Source organism: Rhincodon typus, chromosome 5 (assembly GCF_021869965.1).
Source record: "Rhincodon typus isolate 14 chromosome 5, sRhiTyp1.1, whole genome shotgun sequence".
Lineage (NCBI taxonomy): Eukaryota > Metazoa > Chordata > Chondrichthyes > Orectolobiformes > Rhincodontidae > Rhincodon > Rhincodon typus.
The window spans coordinates 6111382-6130589 of NC_063336.1; the positions used below are offsets into that span (position 1 = coordinate 6111382).

The 19208-nt window shown below is 41.6% G+C and overlaps 1 protein-coding gene across 1 annotated transcript in view; it reads left to right on the forward strand.

Annotated features, from left to right (window-relative positions):
- Nucleotides 1–541: 541 nt before the first annotated feature.
- The window catches only part of LOC109933771 (transport and Golgi organization protein 1 homolog), a 97763-nt gene continuing 79096 nt past the window's right edge, over nucleotides 542–19208 (forward strand). The window contains exons 1-4 of the mRNA XM_048596583.1: nucleotides 542–690; nucleotides 6495–6628; nucleotides 10077–10163; nucleotides 14387–17438. Of these exons, the coding sequence (XP_048452540.1) occupies nucleotides 543–690; nucleotides 6495–6628; nucleotides 10077–10163; nucleotides 14387–17438 (3421 nt within the window). The 5' untranslated portion in view covers nucleotide 542. The remainder of the gene's footprint in view (nucleotides 691–6494; nucleotides 6629–10076; nucleotides 10164–14386; nucleotides 17439–19208) is intronic.

Sequence of the window (19208 nt, forward strand, 5' to 3'; positions counted from 1 at the left end):
GAGCTAGTCATTCCCACACCTCAGTGATTGGTTACCCTGCTGACTTCATCCCCTGCCCCCCAACCTGTTAGACTGAAATTCCCTCAGTTGCCCAGTGACTCTCTATCCCAACAACAATTCCGTAATGACTACCTCCCATACATTACCCCTCCTTTTCTCCTCCTTCAACCCCCCCAGCATTGCCCCATTTCTGTCACCCACATGACCCCACACTCTCCCCGTTGCCCAAGTGACAGCCACCCTTTCCCCCACAACGTCACCTCAGGGACTCCCTCCCCATTGCCCCAGTGATCCCTCACCCCTATGATTCCCTGCACTGTTACCCCGGTGGCCCCCATCACTCCATCGCCCCCCCCATCACCCAGCTCCCCTCTACTCCCTCCTGCTGCCCCCGTTGCCCTGGTGACACCCCCTCCTCCGCTGCCCCATCCCTCCCTCGTTGCCCCGGTGACCCGTCCCTCCCCCGTTGCCCCGGTAACGCTCCTTCTCGCGCACCCCCGTCCGGTTCGGCTGCTGCTGACGTGTCGCCTAGGCCAGTACGCATGCGCCGCCAGCCTGGAGCACTCAACATGGCTGCATTATGGCATCAGATCTGTCTCTCAGTATTACTGATTGCAGCCATCAGCTGTAAGAAAGATCAACAAAAACTCTTCTCCAACTTCAAACGGTGCATGGATGAGGAATGTAGCAGTAAGTCTCTGACACTTGTTGGCATTATTCGACAAATGATTAGTTTATAAAAAAGTTCATGTGCCCAAGTGGTGGTGGTGATGATGATGATGGAAGGCGGAAGGCGGAGGAAAGTAAAATTCAGCTGTGTATTATTGGAGACCAGTTGGCAGCTCAGTAATAACCCGTTTATTAATTTGAAGTTTATTGTATCGGTTTCTGTTCGAAAATATGAGCTTTGAGCAACATACAGGAATGAAATTTAGATACATTTTATCATGAATTAGTATATGAGGGGTGTGGCAATCTGGTACTTTTTTCCCCCCACTTAATGCAAACTTTTATTCCCACATAGCCAGACGTTTCTAAATTCAGAACTCACCTTTTCGTTGTAGTTTTCTTGTAACGATGCACTGGAATCCTTCATTCTCAATTGGAAAGTTAGAGCATTCTAAATACAATCCTATGTTATACAACCAATTTAGGAGATGAGATATTAATGATTTTTAATTCGCTCCATCCTTTAACATCAAAGTGCAGAAAACAATGGATTTTGCAGTGTTGATTTTCAATGCTGATTGAAATGTCCTAGATATCATGTTACTGTCTATTTGATTTAGTTTAATTTGAATGAATTTCTTTTGTAGGAAGAGATGTTTTCTGTTCCCCTTAAGGAAAATTGATGTGATTTAGTTTTGTTACAGAGTATTCTATTCTTGTTTTGGTATACAAAATAACAAAATATTGCTACTTGGAGATGTCAGTCTATTGTTTCTACTGCCCTTAATGTTTAGTGTGTGGATAATACTACTTTTACCGGTCTTAAAACCATATGAGTTCTGAGGAAGGGTCACCGGACCCGAAATGTTAACTCTGTTTTCTCCTCCACAGATGCTGCCAGACCTGCTGAGCTTTTCCAGCAACTTTTGTTTTTTGTACCATATTAGTGAACTGCCTTGTGTATGTTTATCACATTGATGCCAATCTTGTCCCCAGTGCCAAATTAATACTTAATTTTCTGGCAGTTTCTTCTGTTGTGCAAGTTTGTTCTTTAACTCTCCTGCTCATCTTTACTCTACATTTTACTCTGTAGCCTGAGTTAAAATATTACATTACATTTTTATGAATTATAGGTTAGAATATTGTTGGGAATTCCATATTCAAAACATCATTGACGCATTAGAAATAAGTCAAGCAAAAGCAAAATAATTTCTTGGGACACTGTGTTTAAATTATGGAAATAAGTAATTGAGTGGAGACACATGGCTTGGATATGATCTTACATGGTTTGTGGAATTTAGAGAGCACAGAGTTAAAACCAGTATCTTCCATAGAACCAAAAATAGAAGACCTTTCACCCCCACTTCCTGTCTCCCAGAAACTATAAATTTAACCTCCAGAATCAGCTGAAAACTGGCTTGATACATATTTGGGACGATAAGGCATCTTACAGAGTTTAGGATTGCAAAAAAGCATTCAAGTACTCAATACGTGCTATGGTAATACAATGCAAAGCTTCTTCTCAGGACCATAAGTGTGTATAATATACATAGTGGTGTAGTGACTGACCAGCCTAAACCTTCACTTCTGTTAAGTTTAATGTTCTTTTCTCACCACCCACCCTGCCAATTCCTTAAACGTAATTAATTGTGTATTTTGCCAGAATCTCATGTATTGCAAGATGGATTAACATGGAAGCCAGTGTCATTGTTTACGATTGTATCCACGTTCAGCATCCAAAAAGATTCATTTCTAGATCTGGTCTCTGGATCACAATTTAATAGTGGAATTCTTTATCAATGACTTCCCCTCCCAAAATTTAGGTACATCGAGGTCAATTGGAGTAATCTCCTTCCATTCTAGCTGTGATCAGCTAGCTGAGCACGACCTGGAATGATTATGAAAATATTACATGGAAATAGGCCAGTAAACCCAGCCAATCTGTATTGGTCAAAAACTGAAAGTGCTGAGGAAATGATGGCCGAGCGGTATTATCATTGGACTGTTAATCCAAGACCCAGATAATGTTCTGGGGACCCGGGTTCGAATCCTGCCAGGGGAGATGGTGGAATTTGAATTTAATAAATATCTGGAGTTAAGAATCTAATGATGACCGTGAATCCATTGTCGATTGTTGGAAAAACCCATCTGGTTCACTAATGTCCTTTAGGGAAGGAAACTGCCATCCTTACCTCGTCTGGCCTACATGTGACTCCAGACCCACAGCAATGTGGTTGACTCTTAACTGCCCTCAGGGGCAATTAGGGATGGGCAATAAATGCTACCTGGCCAGTGATGCCCTCATCTCATGAATGAACAAAAAAAAAAGTTAGCAGGTGTGGTTCCATCTGTAGAGAGAAAGAAACAGTTTGTTTCGAGTACAGTGACCTTTGGTCAGGAATAAAAACAAAGTTGCTGGAAAAGCTCAGCAGGCCTGGCAGCATCTGTGAAGGAGAAAACAGAGTTAACGTTTCGGGTCCGGTGACTCTTCCTCAGAACCTTAGTTCAGAACTGGACTGGAAGCACAAATTCTGTTTCACTCTCTACAGATGCTGCCATACCTGCTGAGTTTTTGTTTTTGTTTCAAATTTCCAGTATCCACAGTTCTTTATTTTCATAGATCATAGCTCATAGAATCCCTACAGTGTAGAAACAGGCCCTTCAGCCAACAAGTCCACACTGATGCTCAGATCATCCTACCCAGACCCACCCCCTAATCTATACATCCCTGAACACGACGGGCACTTTAGCATGGCCAATCCACCTAGCCTTTTCAGTCTGTGTTGATGTTGCCGTGTGAGCTGTAATTCAAATTCCGTTTGCTGTTCCTATATCTTTTCACCTTTTCTTGACCCACTTGATCTATTCTGAATGACTTATTTACATTGTCCTTCTTCAAATACTAATTCTGGACCAACTATCTCGCATTTGACTAATGACCTATGTCTCCTTGTTATTGATCCTTCCCTGATAAGTCTGTTTCTATACACTCTGCCCCTTCTCACTTCCATTTTTAAAAGCCTCCATGAAATCACACCCACAATCTCTTGTATTCCATAATTTCCTTAATTTTTTCCAGTCCTCATTTGTATTTATATTTCCTCATACCAGAAAGCGGTAGCTGGGCTCTAACTTTACTATTGGCTCAACACCTCTGTACATTTCACTCTTTGGTCTTATACAGGTTTTAGTTGATCTGTTTCTGTATTTTGACTTTAAAACACTTAAAAAAAAACAAAAAGACTTCAATTCTTTACTTGAAAATTTGATATATCAAACTACCTTTACTTGTTACTCTTTGATATAATGCCTTGGAAAATCATAATGTTATGAATGGTGCTAAATAATTGTTATATAATAGGAGGCAGGGTTGAAATGGTAATGGCACTGGACTAGTAATCCAGAACCCCAGCTTGACATTTTGACAGCATGGGTTTGAATCCCACTAAGGCAGATGGTGAAATAAATAACTGGAATTGAGAGTTAGCTTAATGATCATTGTGTCAAATTCAATTAGGCTCATTAATGTTCTGTCGAGAAAGAAATTTGCCATCTTTGCCTGGCCTACATGTGAGCCTGGACCGAACACAATGTGGTTGACCCTTAAACACCCTTTCCATTGTATTAAACTCCTGCAATGTTTAAACAAACCTGATGGGCCACCCAGCATTGAACTCAGTGCAGGAAACAATGATGGCAAACACAGCTCTGATGACTTTTACCATCAACTGGGGTCTTGTCCCAAATTTGGAGGTCCGTCCCATTGCTGAGTCAAGAAAGTGTGACATTGTCTGTGAGGTATGATTCCATGAGTATTATTGTATCCCAAACAACAGTATCACAATTCCTGCTGTCCTGCCAGTAGCACTGCCAGTGGTGGTGGTGCAATGACAGAGTCTGGAAGGAGTTAGAAACGTCAACATTGACGATGGACCCCAGGAGGTCTTATGACATCTGGTCAAACGTAAGCAAGGAAACCTCCTGCAAGGGCGCAGGATTAATCAGGATTGAGGATTTCAACATTCTTCTCAAGGGTGGCTTGGCAGCAGCATGACCGACCAAGCTGTTTGAGTCCTAAAGGGTATAGCTGCTAAACTGAGCTTTTGTTTTTGTTCCTGATTTACAGCGTCTGCAGTTCTTTCGGTTTTTAAACTGAGTCTGTGGCAGGCGTGTTGGGGAGGGTCGTTGCGGGGGTAAAGCTTGCTTCATTTCATCCTCAAAAATCTACATGTCCCAGATGCTTATCTCCATGACAGTAGAAGTAGAAGTGTCCTGACATCTTATTGAATGCACCCTCCATCGTGTTGTGTGGCATAACAACCTAGCCAAATGGGATGGATTTTGAACAGATCTAGCAACACAAACCTGGGCATCCAAGAATTGGTTTGGGCTATCAGCAACAGTAGAATTGTGCACAGACACAAGCTGTAACCTCATGGCCTGGCCTATTCCACATTCTACGGTTTCCTTCAACCCTGGCTCAAAAAAGAGTGCAAGAGGGTATTCCACAAATAGCATCAAGCATACCTAACATCAGATGTTAACCTAATGAAGCTACAAAGCAGGATGACTTGTATGCCAAACAGTGGAAGCAGCATGCAGGAAACTGGGCTAAGCCATTACATAATGAATAGATCAAATCTAAGCTCTGCTATAGCCAGTTCTGAATGGTGGTGAATGATTAAACAACTACTAGGAGATGGCAGCTCCACAGATATCTCCATTCTTGATCATGGGGGAGCCCAGAACTTCAGTGCAAAGTTAACATATTCGTGTCCATCTTGAGCCAGACGTGTTGGCTGGATAGTTAATTTTGGGTCCCCAGCTTCAGATTCAATTTGAATCATTGTGTGATATCAACCAATGGCTGAAGACACTGTATCCTAAAAAAGCAATGGACTTCTCAGGGTAATTAGGGATGTGAGATAAATGTGGTCTAACCAGCTATGCCCACATTGCCTGAATGAATAAAAATAAATAAATTCAAGGCTTTATTTTCGAGATGAGAATGGATCAATGTCACATTGTGTTGAGCATTTATTTATACTCTTGTATGTTTTACTCTCCATCTGTACTTTACGTTGCTGCTTCCCAACTGTCTCTCTTTGCTTCATAGAATCATAGAACCCCTACAATGTGGAAGCAGGTTATTCAGTCCATCAAATCCACATTGACCCTTTGAAGAGCATCCAGACCCACTCCTGTACCCTATTCCTGTAATCCTGCATTTCCCATGGCAAATCCACCTAGCCTGCTCATCCCTGGACACCATGTGCAGTTTAGCTTGGTCACTCCACTGAACCTGCACATCTTTGGACTGTTGGAGGAAACTGGAGCACCCAGAGGAAACTCACGCAGATACGGAGAGAATGTGCAAACTCCCCTCAGTCGCTCGAAGGTGGAATTGAACCCGGGTCACTGGCACTGTGAGGCAGCAGTGCTAACCACTGAGCTATTGTGTGGCATTGTCCTACCTTTAATAACATTGTTGCACTGGTGATAACCAACTAAACAATGAACTGACAGTTTCGCAGTAAAAAAAAATGTAGGAACCATGCAAAATTATTCGTTATTAATTTGGTCGCGAAAGTGTAACCGATGAATGGGAAGGGATAGTTCGAAAAGGGAATTGGAAATGAGGTATGTGTGAGTGGGTGTGTGTGTGAAGGAGAGCTGGAGTTGGGGAAAAAGTGCTGAGTGCGAGGGAGGCTGGTGAAGGTGTCAGGGACTGGGTGAGGGAGGCACATGAAGGTGTAGGGAAGTGGGTGAGCGAGGTCCTTGGGAGCATACTGCTAACTGTCACTTTGATGTTTTGTATCTTACAGTGCTGATGTGTCGAGGTAAAGCTTTGCAGGATTTCACGGGTCCCGACTGCCGTTTCCTGCGGTTTAAAAAGGGTGAAACGATTTACACCTATTATAAATTAGCAGGGGAAAGGAACGATCTATGGGCTGGAAGTGTGAGTAGTATTTTATTTGTATTAATGTTACCCTATATGAAATGAGCTTGGAACTATTAGATCGATGTTTTGTTAAACAAACAGCACTCTCTCTGAATAAAAAGATGTTGCTTCAGGTCCAAGTCCAAGGTTTAAGCACAAAGTCTGAGCGATTTTTGAGTTGTATACTGAAGATGTATTAGAGATAGTAGGAACTGCAGATGCTGGAGAATCTGAGATAACAAGGTGTAGAGCTGGATGAACACAGCAGGCCAAGCAGCATCAGAGGAGCAGGAAAGCTGACGTTTTGGGCCTAGACCTTTCGGTTCATCCAGCTCTACACCTTGTTATCTCAGATTGGTCTAGGCCCGAAACGTCAGCTCTCCTGCTCCTCTGATGCTGCTTGGCCTGTTGTGTTCATCCTGCTCTACACCTTGTTATCTGAAGATGTATTGTATGGTTGGATGTTGCTGCCGTCATATTAAACTGAAGCTCCCTCTGCCTTTTCAGGTGGGGGTTAACATTTGAATTGCTGGAGGAATAAAGACCACTGTCCATCTCATTCACTTTCTAACATCCTGGAATTCACATGATACACTGATACTGTAATTGTTGTCTAATGACATTATTTGTAATTAGGATATAATTTGAAAAGGAGCTGGGAGTGCTTTGCAGAGTGACTTGTTCAATACCAGTTGCAGTCTGTGGTGTAAATAGCTCCACGTGGATGATTGAAGTGTCACATCCTTGTTGGAAGACTGCAGACAGGAACTGTAATTTCCATATTCTTGAATTGCCCACAGCATTTCTCAGCTTGTTTAACCAGCCTTTCAATGCATTGTATAAAGTATCTGCCCAGACATTTCTTGGAGATAGAAGGGAAGAAGAGGGGAAAAAAAGAGTTCTAACAATCCTTGACAAAAAAATGCAGCAAACATTTAGAGTATTAGAGTCATACAGCACAGAAACAGTCCCTTCGGTCCAACTTGTCTAAGCAGACCAGAAATCCCAGTCTTACCTAGTCCCATTTGCCAGCATTTAGCCCATATCCCTCTAAACCCTTCCAATTCATATACCAATCCAGGTGCCTCTTAAATGTCGTAATTGTACCAACCTCCACCATTTCCTGTGGCAGCTTGTTCCGTATATGCACCACACTCTGTGTGGAAAAAGTTACCCGTCAGGTCCCTTTTAAAGCTTTCCCCTCTCACCTTAAACCTATGCCCTCTAGTTCTGGACTCCCTTACCCTGGGAAAAAGACCTTGATTATTCACCCTATCTATATCCCTCATGATTTTATAAACCTAATAATGTCAACCCCTCAGCCTCTGTTGCTCCAGGGGGAAAAAGCCCCAGCCTGTTCAGTCTCTCCTTATAGCTCAAACATTCCAGTCCTAGCAACATCCTTGTAAATCTTATCTGCACCTTGTCAAGTTTAACTGTCTCCTTCCTGTAGATGGGTGACCAGAATTGTTTACAGTATTGTAAAAGTGGCTTCACCAATGTCCTGTACAGCCTCAACATGAGGTTCCAATCCTACACTCAATGTTCTGACCAACAAAGGCAAGCGTGCAAATGCTACCTTCACCACCTGTCTGCCTGTGACTCAGCACCCAGTGATACATTACAAGGAATGACTTGTTTAGGTTTATGCACACCCCTTTTTTTAACATACAGAATGTATGACACTGGCATCTACCTGACAGTGTGAAAAATTGCCCAGGTATATCCTGTACACAAAGCAGGACAAATCCAAAGTAACCAATTACTGTCCCATTAATTTACTCTCGATCATGAGTAAAGTGGTGGAAGGTATGAATCAAGCAGGATTAGCTCAGCAATAGCCTGCTCACAGATGTGAAGTTTGGGTTCTGCCAGGGCTACTTAGCTTCTGAGCTCATTACAGATTTGGCATGATACCAGTTGCAGTTCAAGAAGGCAGCTCACCACCACCTTCTCAAGGGCAACAGGGAACAAGCAATATATACTGGCCAGACAGTGATGCCACATCTCATGAGTGAATTAAAAACAGTAATTTTTTGTCATTTCAAATGCTGGTATTATGTGACTCGAACAGAGTATCTTTGCTGTACCCAGCGTTCTGGCAATCAGGATGGTGTGGGTGTGAGTGGTTTTAAACCATTTTTACCTGCACTTACATTTGTTTTTAATCTTCTAATTCTCCAAATCTACTCCCAACGAAGGATCCTGGATCGATGACCTATGTGACTTGACATTTAGAATGGATTACAGTTAGCTGAATATGTAATCTAATCGAGGAAGTAAATGTAGAACAGAAGCTGTGAACAGTCAATAAATTGAGGTTGCTTCAGATAGATGAACAGTTGGCATAGTTTAAGATTGGTTTATTGCCTGTCATATCTCTACATTTTAACTGGTGTAGTGATAAGGGGATGTGCTTATCTTTGTGATAAGTGACAAATGTGTTTGCTTTGTGAATTTCCTGCAACAGTACACTGTGTATTGTACCATTCACAATAAAGTTTGGTATTTGTGATATCCGAATTAATTAACTCTTTTTATAAAGATTTCACTTTTGTATTGGTGACAGTAGTTATATTTCATTCTGTACAAATAGGCTTGACACATGCTGATGTCTGAGCAGTAATGTCAAAGCGCTAAAGTATTCTCATGAGACCTGAATAGAAGCACAATCTCCTAATAACTATTCCTTTCTCATGTCCCAGAACCGGCATGTCAGTCAACAAACAGAATATTTCTATAGTCTCTTGACTTGGAAATCTCTTATACTTTCTTTACACAACCTATTGTTTGAACAACCAATTACAGAAGGTTCATTTATTCATCTGCCTGCCCAGACAAACAGACTCTCGTTCCCCTCCTGTTAGCTCACAAATATTTCCAACATCAAAGTATTGGCAGAAGCAGGAGAAACATGATGGCTGTAATACGTGACTTTTTTTGTGGAGTTACCCACTTCTGTGTCTTTAAGATGCTGTTAAACTCTTTAAATTTTAGTTCTAATGCAAGCAGTCTACATGTTTCCATGTTCTGCTGAATTTCTCCTGAAGGGGTCGATGAATGCCAAAATTACAATGTCCCATCAAATCACTTCCCAGCTGACTTTACCAAAGGCTTATCACAAGCAGGAATGGATCATTTCTCAGGATAAGACACACTGTATTCAGTGGACTAATGCAACTAAAGAAGTGTACAGTAATGAGGTTAGTTTTCATTATCAAGATAATCATTACTAAGATTCATAGAGGGGGAACCATGTAAGTAAAGATTTAGAAAATTTATTTTGATAGTGTGGATTTGTTTTAGGATTTGATTTTCTATTTTCTTGAAGGCTGATCTTCCCTTGAGCCTCAGTTTTCTGCTGCTGTTCTGGAGGTGGTGATTGTTTTCATCTTAGTCAGGTAATCGATTGACCTTCTTTATATCTGCAACATTTTTTAATATTCAAATGTTTTCTTTCTCACAGGTTGGGAGTCAGTTTGGATATTTCCCCAAAGATCTCATTGAAGTAAATCTAGTATACTCAACTGATGAGGTGGAATTGCCTGCTGAGGTAGGTGTGTGTATTTGTTTAATTTGTGTTGTATATCAACATAAAACAACAGACATTGGCTATGCTGAGAAAATCTGTAAAGCTTTGGTTCCAAAGTTTGGGGGACTAGCACTGAATGTTTTCCTAAGTGATTAGAATACTGTGTTTTGCTGCATCTTTTGAGTGTGTGTTTCTTTCTTGTGTCACCGCATACTAATATATCCTTTTTTCTGCCACAAAAGCACAGCACTTCTTTGTGAAGCTGACTGTGTTGTTCCAGAGTTCATGCAGAGTCTTCCAGGAGTATGACTGTATTTAGAGGGAGTCCATGATAGGTTTCAGTACTTAGACAGGGTCCTAGGGTGTTTCAGCATTTGAGGAAGGGATCCAGTTGTCTAGCAGTCTTTTTGTTAGACTCGTAATCCAGAGATCCAGATTTGAATCCCACAATGGCTAATGATAGAATTTGAATTCAAGACAAATCTGTAATTAAGAGGCTAATAATTGTCAGAAAAACAAATTTGGTTCACTCATGTCCTTCAGGCAAGGAAATCTGCTGTCCTTAACCTGGTCTACGTGTAACTTCTGACCCATAGCAATGACTCTTAACTGCCCGAATTAGGATATTAAATGCTGGTCTAGCCAGTGACCCCCACATCCTGTAAATGAATTAACTAAAAAGAATGCAGGTGTTGAGGATGGCCCTGCTGGCATGCTGCTTTTTGTGCGAGTTGCTTCCAGAAGTGTTTTACAATTTGTCCTTCAGATTGTGAGCAGTTGTGCCTTTGTGATTCTTTAGACTGTGACAAATAATCTCTTGAACTGCTGCAGTAGTACCATGTGGTGTAAATCCAACCCATAGAATTTTAGACTGTTGCATTTTGATGCAATTGAATGGCTTGCTGCGTAATTTCAGAGGGCAGTTGAGAGTCAACCATGTGGGTCTGGAGTAATGTATGGGTCAGACTTGGTAAGGATGGCACATTTTCCCTCATGAAGGTCCTTGCTGAACCAGCTGAGTCTTTACTACTGTGGTTTTGTGATCATTTTTAATGAGATGAACATTTCATTCCAGAGTTACCAAGTGATTTCCTTAAATTTCTCCCAGCTGTCAGGGTGAGTTTTGAACTCATTTCTTGAGAGTTTTAGTCCAGGCCTTTGGATCGTTAGTCTGGTACCATTACCATTGTGTTATCATCCTAGTGTGCCAGTGTTTGTGGAGTGGGATCTACAGGAGTGTGCCAATTTTTACCACTGCCAGGGTTGTCCCTTTGTGTATGCCAGTCCTTCCAGGGTTTCTCCACCTTCCAATCTCTGAATAAAGGACTGCCAGTTCAAGACTGCGATGAGGAGGAATTTCATCTCTTTGGGTTAGGAGTCTTTGGAAAGGCTGGGGACAGAGTTGTTACGTTTATTAAAGGTTGAGATACATTCTTGATCAGTAGGGGAATCAAAGGTTATAGGGAATAAACAGGTTCAGATATGATCCTATTGAATGGCAGACCAGGTGTGAGGGGCTGAACAGTCTACTTCTGTTCCTATTTCGTTGGGTCTCAGTTAGATATTATTACTTTAGGGCAAATTAACCTGGAGATTTGAAATAAGAACAAAGTGCTGGAGAAACTCAAGAAGGTCTGGCAGCATCTGTTCAAAAATTATGGACTAAAGTGAGAGATAGCTGTTTCAAAAGCCAACCTTTGAAAGAGTGGCTGCAGGATGGACACCCGTGCCAGATGTTGTGCAAAAAAATTGCTTGAACAAGCAGTAATTAGATTTTGAGTCGCAGATGATTAGAAGCCAAGGGGTGTTAAGATGCAGCTTTTGTTGGCATCAAGAAGTTGACTGGTCTCTGGACTAGTGACCAGTTATTGATGGCAGAAACTCTTTAGCCTGCCAACAACTTTGAGTTTCGGGATATTGAACAATTTGGAGCAGGGAACAAGTAATAGAGAGAGACGTGCAGTTTTTCTCCACTTTGGGAGTGGTCTGTATGTTCTCTGCAGTCAAACCTCATTGTGAAGCTGAAGAAAACCAGTTTCATTCCTGGAACAGAGTTAACACAGTATGGAGTTGGACGAACACAGCAGGCCAGGCAGCATCGGAGGAGCAGGAAATTTGAAGTTTCGGGTTGAGACCCTTCAGAAAATTTTCTGAACTGATGCTGCCTGGCCTGCTGTGCTCCTCCAGCTCCACACTGTTATTTCTGACTCCAGCATCTGCAGTTCTTACTATCTCTTTTCTGGAACATTTGTTGTAAGCTGTGACATTTAAGTCATAAGTCAGAGTTGTTATAAGTGAATTAGCGACATTGTCTCTCACCAACCAGTGGAACCATCCAGAGAAAGATGACTGAAGCAACGTGCTGGCCAGCAGAAGAGTCGTAAAGATCATCTCAACAACAGAACTTTGGAATAAAGACTCTGAACTGTACTTCCTGTTTTTCCACTCTGTCCATAATATCTTTTTGCCATGTCTGTTTAGGAGACAGTTTATAAGGGGTTAAGAGTTTTAATTAGTCGTATTATATGCAGACAGTTTATAACAGTTTACCTAGAACTAGAGTCTAATTATTTGTGATAAATAATAATTCTTGTTCAGTACAGAAACCTATTAATCTGGGTCTGTAAAACAGATAAATTGGGCAACTTTGCATTTTAAAATATTTTTAAATTTTGTGATGACTCCAAGAATAGTGGGGCTTGATTTCAAGTCAACAACCCTCCAGTGCAGGTGCTGCTTAATAGCACTGTTAATGCCGCCTTCTATCACTTTTGTGATGATTAAAAATAGACTGATGAGATGGTTAAATTTGTCCTGCTTTTTGTGTACAGGATGTACCTGGGTAATTTTCCATGTTGTCCCGTGCCAGTGTTGTGATTGTACTGAAAAACTTGGTGAGGGGTGTGACAAAATATGAAGCACATGTTGTCAGTACCATTGTCAGAATATTGTCAGGCTCAAAGCATTTGCAGTATCCAGTGCCTTCAACTGTTTCTTGATATCACGTGGAGTGAATTGAGTTGGTTGAAGACTGGTATCTGTGATGTTGAGGATAATTGGAAGAAGGGGGCTGAGATGGATTATTCACTTCGCACTTCTGGCTGAAGATTGTTGCGAATGCTCCAGCCTTCTCTTTTCCAGTACTGTTCCTGAAGTTGTTGCCTGTTTCTTTGGTCATGTCTGCCTTTTTGTTCATTTTTTTATGCCTCATAATGTGACCTTAACCAATGAGAGCCTTTAAAACCTGCCTCATTGATCAAACTTAAATTTGTTCCTTCTTGTGTCTGTTGTCCCAACACTGGAAATTGTCTTTAAGGTACAAAACAATGTTGCTCAAACAACAATATAATTCGAGACAACAAGGTGCAGGGCTGGATGAACACAGCAGGCCAAGCAGCATCATAGGAGCAGAGAGGCTGACGTTTCGGGCCTAGACCCTTCATCAGAAAAGGGGGAGGGGAAGGGGGTTTTGAAATAAATAGGGAGAGAGTGGGAGGCGGATAGAAGAGGGATAGAGGACCTGTTCTTCCTCCCACCTATCCCCTCCTCCCACCCCAAGCCGCACCTCCATCTCCTACCGACCAACCTCATCCCACCCCCTTGACCTGTCCGTCCTCCCTGGACTGACCTATCCCCTTCCTAACTCCCTACCTACACTCACCTTTCCTGGCCCCATCCCCGCCTCTTCGACCTGTTTGTTTCCTCTCCACCTATCCTCTCCTCTATCCCTCTTCTATCCGCCTCCCACTCTCTCCCTATTTATTTCAAAACCCCCTTCCCCTCCCCCTTTTCTGATGAAGGGTCTAGGCCCGAAACGTCAGCCTCTCTGCTCCTATGATGCTGCTTGGCCTGCTGTGTTCATCCAGCCCTGCACCTTGTTGTCTCGGATTCTCCAGCATCTGCAGTTCCTACTATCTCTGATTCGAATATAATTCGAGTTCAGTTTAGCAGAATGAGTTGAACAAACCTGCACTTTGCTTCTGTTTTATGCATGATTAGGGAAAATGGGTTCAAGAGAGAATATTTGTTGTGTTGTCATTGGGCTTTCTTAGTATCTATTGATACTAATGCACAAAGGGGAAAAATTGATTTTAAATATCTGCTGTTAACACTGTTTGTATGTTACTGTTAATTCCTCAACTCAAATGCTGTTCCTGTTGCCATCACGAGTGACAATTTGTAAATGCTTTACCTTAATGGTGTGTAGCTATTTCTTCAAACTGTGGTTTTCTCTTGTTTTACAGGAAACTGATTTTGTTTGTTTTGATGGAGGACCTGATGAATTTGATTACGTAGACCTTGATCATCTGACACAAGCAAATAGAGAAACCATGTTCAATGAAGAAAAGTCAGAATCACATATCGTAACAACACATGGTGCAACAAAGAAGAGAGATGAAGATACTGGGCAGGGAGTTCCAGCTCCCAAAGTGCCTGAAAATAATTTGCAAGAAAATAAAGCAAGAGATGATAAAGAGGCAGTTAATTTTGTAGGCCGGAGTCTCAGTGACTCTCCATCAGAAATTAAAGACAAGAGAGATGAAACTGTAGATAATGAAGTAAATGATGAACAAATTCTTCACGTTGAAGATGGAGTATCTGAAGGAAAACCTGCTAATGTGGGTGAAAATGCTTCCTCTTTGGAAGAGCATCCGACTGAAGAGGATGGTAGTAGCCACGTTAAAGTGAGCGCTCGTTCTCAATCAAGTTCTCAGGGGATCCAAACCTCACCTCTAAAAGAAAATGAGGACCTAAGTGATGACACTGAAGACACTAGAGTTTCTTGGAGTGAAGCTGAACTGTTGGATACCGGAGAACAAAGATCTCAGAAAGATAAAAGGGAAGATGTATTTGAACTTGAGGGATCTTTGAAATTAGAAACAACATTTGGATCAACAATGGATGCAATTGTGGTCGATGACGAAATGAGTAGCAAAGTGACCATGCTCGATGAACTTCCTGTATTTGATTTTGAGCTGCAGAAAGATGAGTTAGTTGAATCACCTGAGAAAGTCGATCCTGAGGAGATAGCTCTGCTAACATATTCTGATAGTAAATATCAACAGCAGCCAGAGCTTCCAGAGGAAGACCATAACCAGGATGACGATGTTGATGAAGATCATGCTGTAAAATCTGATGAAACTAACTATACAGCTGTTGCTGAGGATGTTAATCTTGCAATGACTTCTGTCAGTCCAGGAAAGGAGCAATTAGTAGATGAAGTAATGGAAGAATCTGTCAGTATTAGAGGTGAGGGTGATGAAAAGCTTCAAGCAGGAAATTCAGAAGGTGAAAACAGTCAAAACGGAGGATTGTGGACTACTCTTGGTGACACTTTCAATTCAGTTGTAAGAGGAGGTGAAACAACATCAAAGATTATAGCCCCTCACAATTCTGATTCCAAAGACATTCAGAAAGATATGAATTACAGAAACACTGAAGATTCAGGTGAAAATGATTTGGTGAATACATCAGAGAAAGAGGTTGAGGAAAAAATTGTGAATACAGCTGCAGAGCTAATAGAAAATGATGCAGTGAAAGAGAGGTCTCGTGTAACAATGGAAGGTTATGAAATGGGGGATACAATTGAAACTTTTGCTAGGACCTCTGAAACTGATAATTTTGAAACACATTTTAAGGAAAATGAAGGTGCAGAGCAGGATCAAGGTGTTATGTCCAAAGCTGAAAAGCAAATTTCTGGACTAGAGAGAAAGCATGGGCTGAAAACAAATGGCTCAACTTTTACTGGGGAAGCTGACACTAATGATTTGTTAAAAATGCCAGAAAAGGATAACCAGACCAGAAAAATTGAACTGCAAACTGTAAAGCATTCTAGTACTGAAGATAAATCAGGAGCCGTGCCAAATCAAGGTTCGCAAAAGTTAATGCATTTACAACAAGAACCTGAAATGGAAAAATTGATTGGCTCTGAGTCAAAATGGTCCAGAAATATATCTGCTGAGATCTCACATAGTAGAAATGAGGAGTTGAGATCACAAAATCAAACACAACTAGTAATAAATAAGCCATTTTCTGCTGAGGACCTCAATGACAAAGAACCGCATGACACAAATCAAGCCAAGGAACATGTTGCAAGCCCCAGAGCAACTAATGAGAAGGTAGAAGGCCTTGAAATGATAAATAAAGAATTAAAGGATCTTGAAGAATCTGATTCGGCAAAGAATAACCAGGGAGATGGAAGTCTGTCTTCAGATGATAGTAATTCAAAACTGACTGAAGATGATATTTCAGACCAATTACAGGAAGAAAAGAAGGAAGAGGACATTGAAATTCTGGAAGATTTCAATGCGGTTGATGAGCCAGAAGAGTTGTTAGAAGATGAAAATGCTGCAGAAGCCGGAATGGCACAAAATATTCATTCTAATACCACTGATGATGAAGAAGAAATTTCAGATGGTAAAGATTTAGATGATGAAGACGTACACTTAGAAGAGGAAATGAATACAGTGGAGCCAGAGGATCAGGAAGATAATACAGATATCCAAAAGGAAATTCTTGTAGAAAAAGAGCACAAAGAACACAGCAAACTTGCTCACACTATTCAAGTAGTGCCAAAAAAAATTGAAAGCCAAAGAGAATTAGAACCCCACCTCAGGCCTGTGCAAGAGAGTGCTCTGAATGTGGATAATGAAGAACAGTCTCAGCATCTGAAAGATCAGACTGAGATGTCACAGAAGGGTGCGGGCAAGGGTCATAAAACTGATGAGAGCATGGTGGATGAGAGTACACAATCAGAAATGTACTCCAGTGTTGAAACTACATTAAACCCCTTTGAAGTTGAAATCAAGGCTAAAGAGCCTGTTCATCAAAAAACAGATATCAGGTCAGAGAACAAAGGTTCAAGGTATAATGAAGCAGTGGAACAACTTACGATTTTGAAAGGCTACTTAGATGAAAAGAGTTTTAAACGTTTGTATGTATATCTTGATCCACAGCAGGTTCTAGAACTAGAAGCTGTGCTTCATGATTTGGAAGATGAACTAAGGCTTAGCAAGTTGTCCAGAATCAATGAGGAAGACATTGAAAAAACTCTTGACCGAATATTGGAGGGATCTGAGACAAGGATTCTTGATATGGTGGAGAATATGTTAGATAAAAGACAGAACCACTGGCAGATTGAGGAAGAATCACAAGAAAGCGATGGGGAGTCAATGCTTATGAATGATCTCCAGGAGCTTATATTTCAAATAAGAGAAAAGTCCTCAGGCAACAATGAGAGTGTTGCACTCACTCCTCGATTGGAAATACCGCAAGAAAACCAAGATTTATCCAGTGGTAAGAGTTTAATTTCTTTTGGGGTTGTCCATTCAGGACAAAGTAGCCTGTTTGCTTGGTGCCCATATATTCTTTACTGCCTCCAAGACTGACAGTCAGTGGCAGCAATGCGTACCAACTACAAGATGCATTGCAACATCTTACCAAAGCTCCTCTGAAGCACCTTCTAGACACATGGCCTCAAAAGGCAAGGGCAGCAGTTGCATGGGAGTCCCAGCACATGTAACTTTACTTTAGGCACACACTTTCCTGACTTGTACCTACATTTGTGTCCTTCATTGTTGCTAGGTCACAATCCTGGAAATTTCTCCTTAACAGTGCTATGGGTGTCCCTACACCAAATGCTCTTCAGTGGTTCAGGAAAACAGCTTACACTACCACCTTCAGGGCAAGTGGGGATGGGCAACAAATTCTGGATTAGTAGTGATACCCACATCCCATGTATGAATTAATGCTTACTGTCATATGTTGCTGTAGTCCAGAGGACCACTGTCTGATTAGAGAGAGACCACTGGCGGTGAGTTTAACTTGATGGTCATTACACCTCAGGTGAGGTTGGAAGGCAAGACCTTCATGCTGATCTCAGCCAGTACAGGAATTGAACCCGTGCTGTTGGCATCACTCTGTATTAAAAATAAACAGCTATTCAGTCACGAGGGGGTTGATTAGCCTAGTTGGTTGGGTGGCTGGTTTGTGATACAGCATGATACCAACAATGAGTATTCAATTCCTATACTGACTGAGATAACTATGAAGGTCCCACCTTCTCAACCTTGCCCCTGACCCTTTGGTTAAACCATCACAGGTTGGCTCTCACTCTCACGCTCTCCCATGGGGGAGCAGCCCATGGGAGCAGGTTCTCTGGGACTATGTTGGCTTTGCTGTCATATATTCACATATTAGAAAAGACCAACTCCAGGTGGCATATATAAAGAATTTTAGCCCAACTTGAGTAATTATGTTTAGAGACAAAAGAGGTAACATTGTCAAAGAACGCCCAAAAAAAGGCTAGAAACTCACTAGGTCTAGTAGTATTTGTGGAAGGAGAAGCTGAGCTCATGTTTCAACTCCACTATAGCACTTTGTAACTGAGTGGTAGCAGTGAGAGATTAAAGTAATGGGTAAACTTGCATGGTATTGGACACCAGTATTGAAAAAAGGAAGAGAAGGCCAAAGAGATCAGAAATTCACAGGTAATTGCAGAACGACATGGATCATAAGAAATAGGAGCAGGTGTAGGCTATTCGACCTATTTAGAAGGATGAAGGGGGATCTAATTGAAACTTGCAGAATACCGAATGGCCTAGACAGATTGGAGATGTTTCCGTTGGTAGGAGAGACTAGGACCCAAGGGCACAGCCTTAGAGTAAAGGGAATATCTTTTAGAATGCAGATAAGGAGAAATTGGTGGTAAATCTATGGAATTCACTGCCACAGAAGGCTGTGGAGGCCAGGTCATTGAGTGTATTTAAGACTGAGATAGATAGGTTCTTGATTGTCAAGGGGATCAAGGGTTATGGGAAGAAAGTGGGAGAATTGGGTTGGGGAACTTATCAAACATGATTGAATGGCAGAGCAGACTCGATGGGCTGAATGGCCTAATTTCTGCTTCTATGTCATTTGGTCTTATAACCATTCTGTCATTCAGTAAGATCATGGCTGATCTGATTGTGACTTAAATGTGATTTTCCTGCCTGTACCACCACCAACACTTCCCCGCGCCTCCCACCCCGCACCCCACATAAGACTTTTAATCCCTTGTCAATCGAA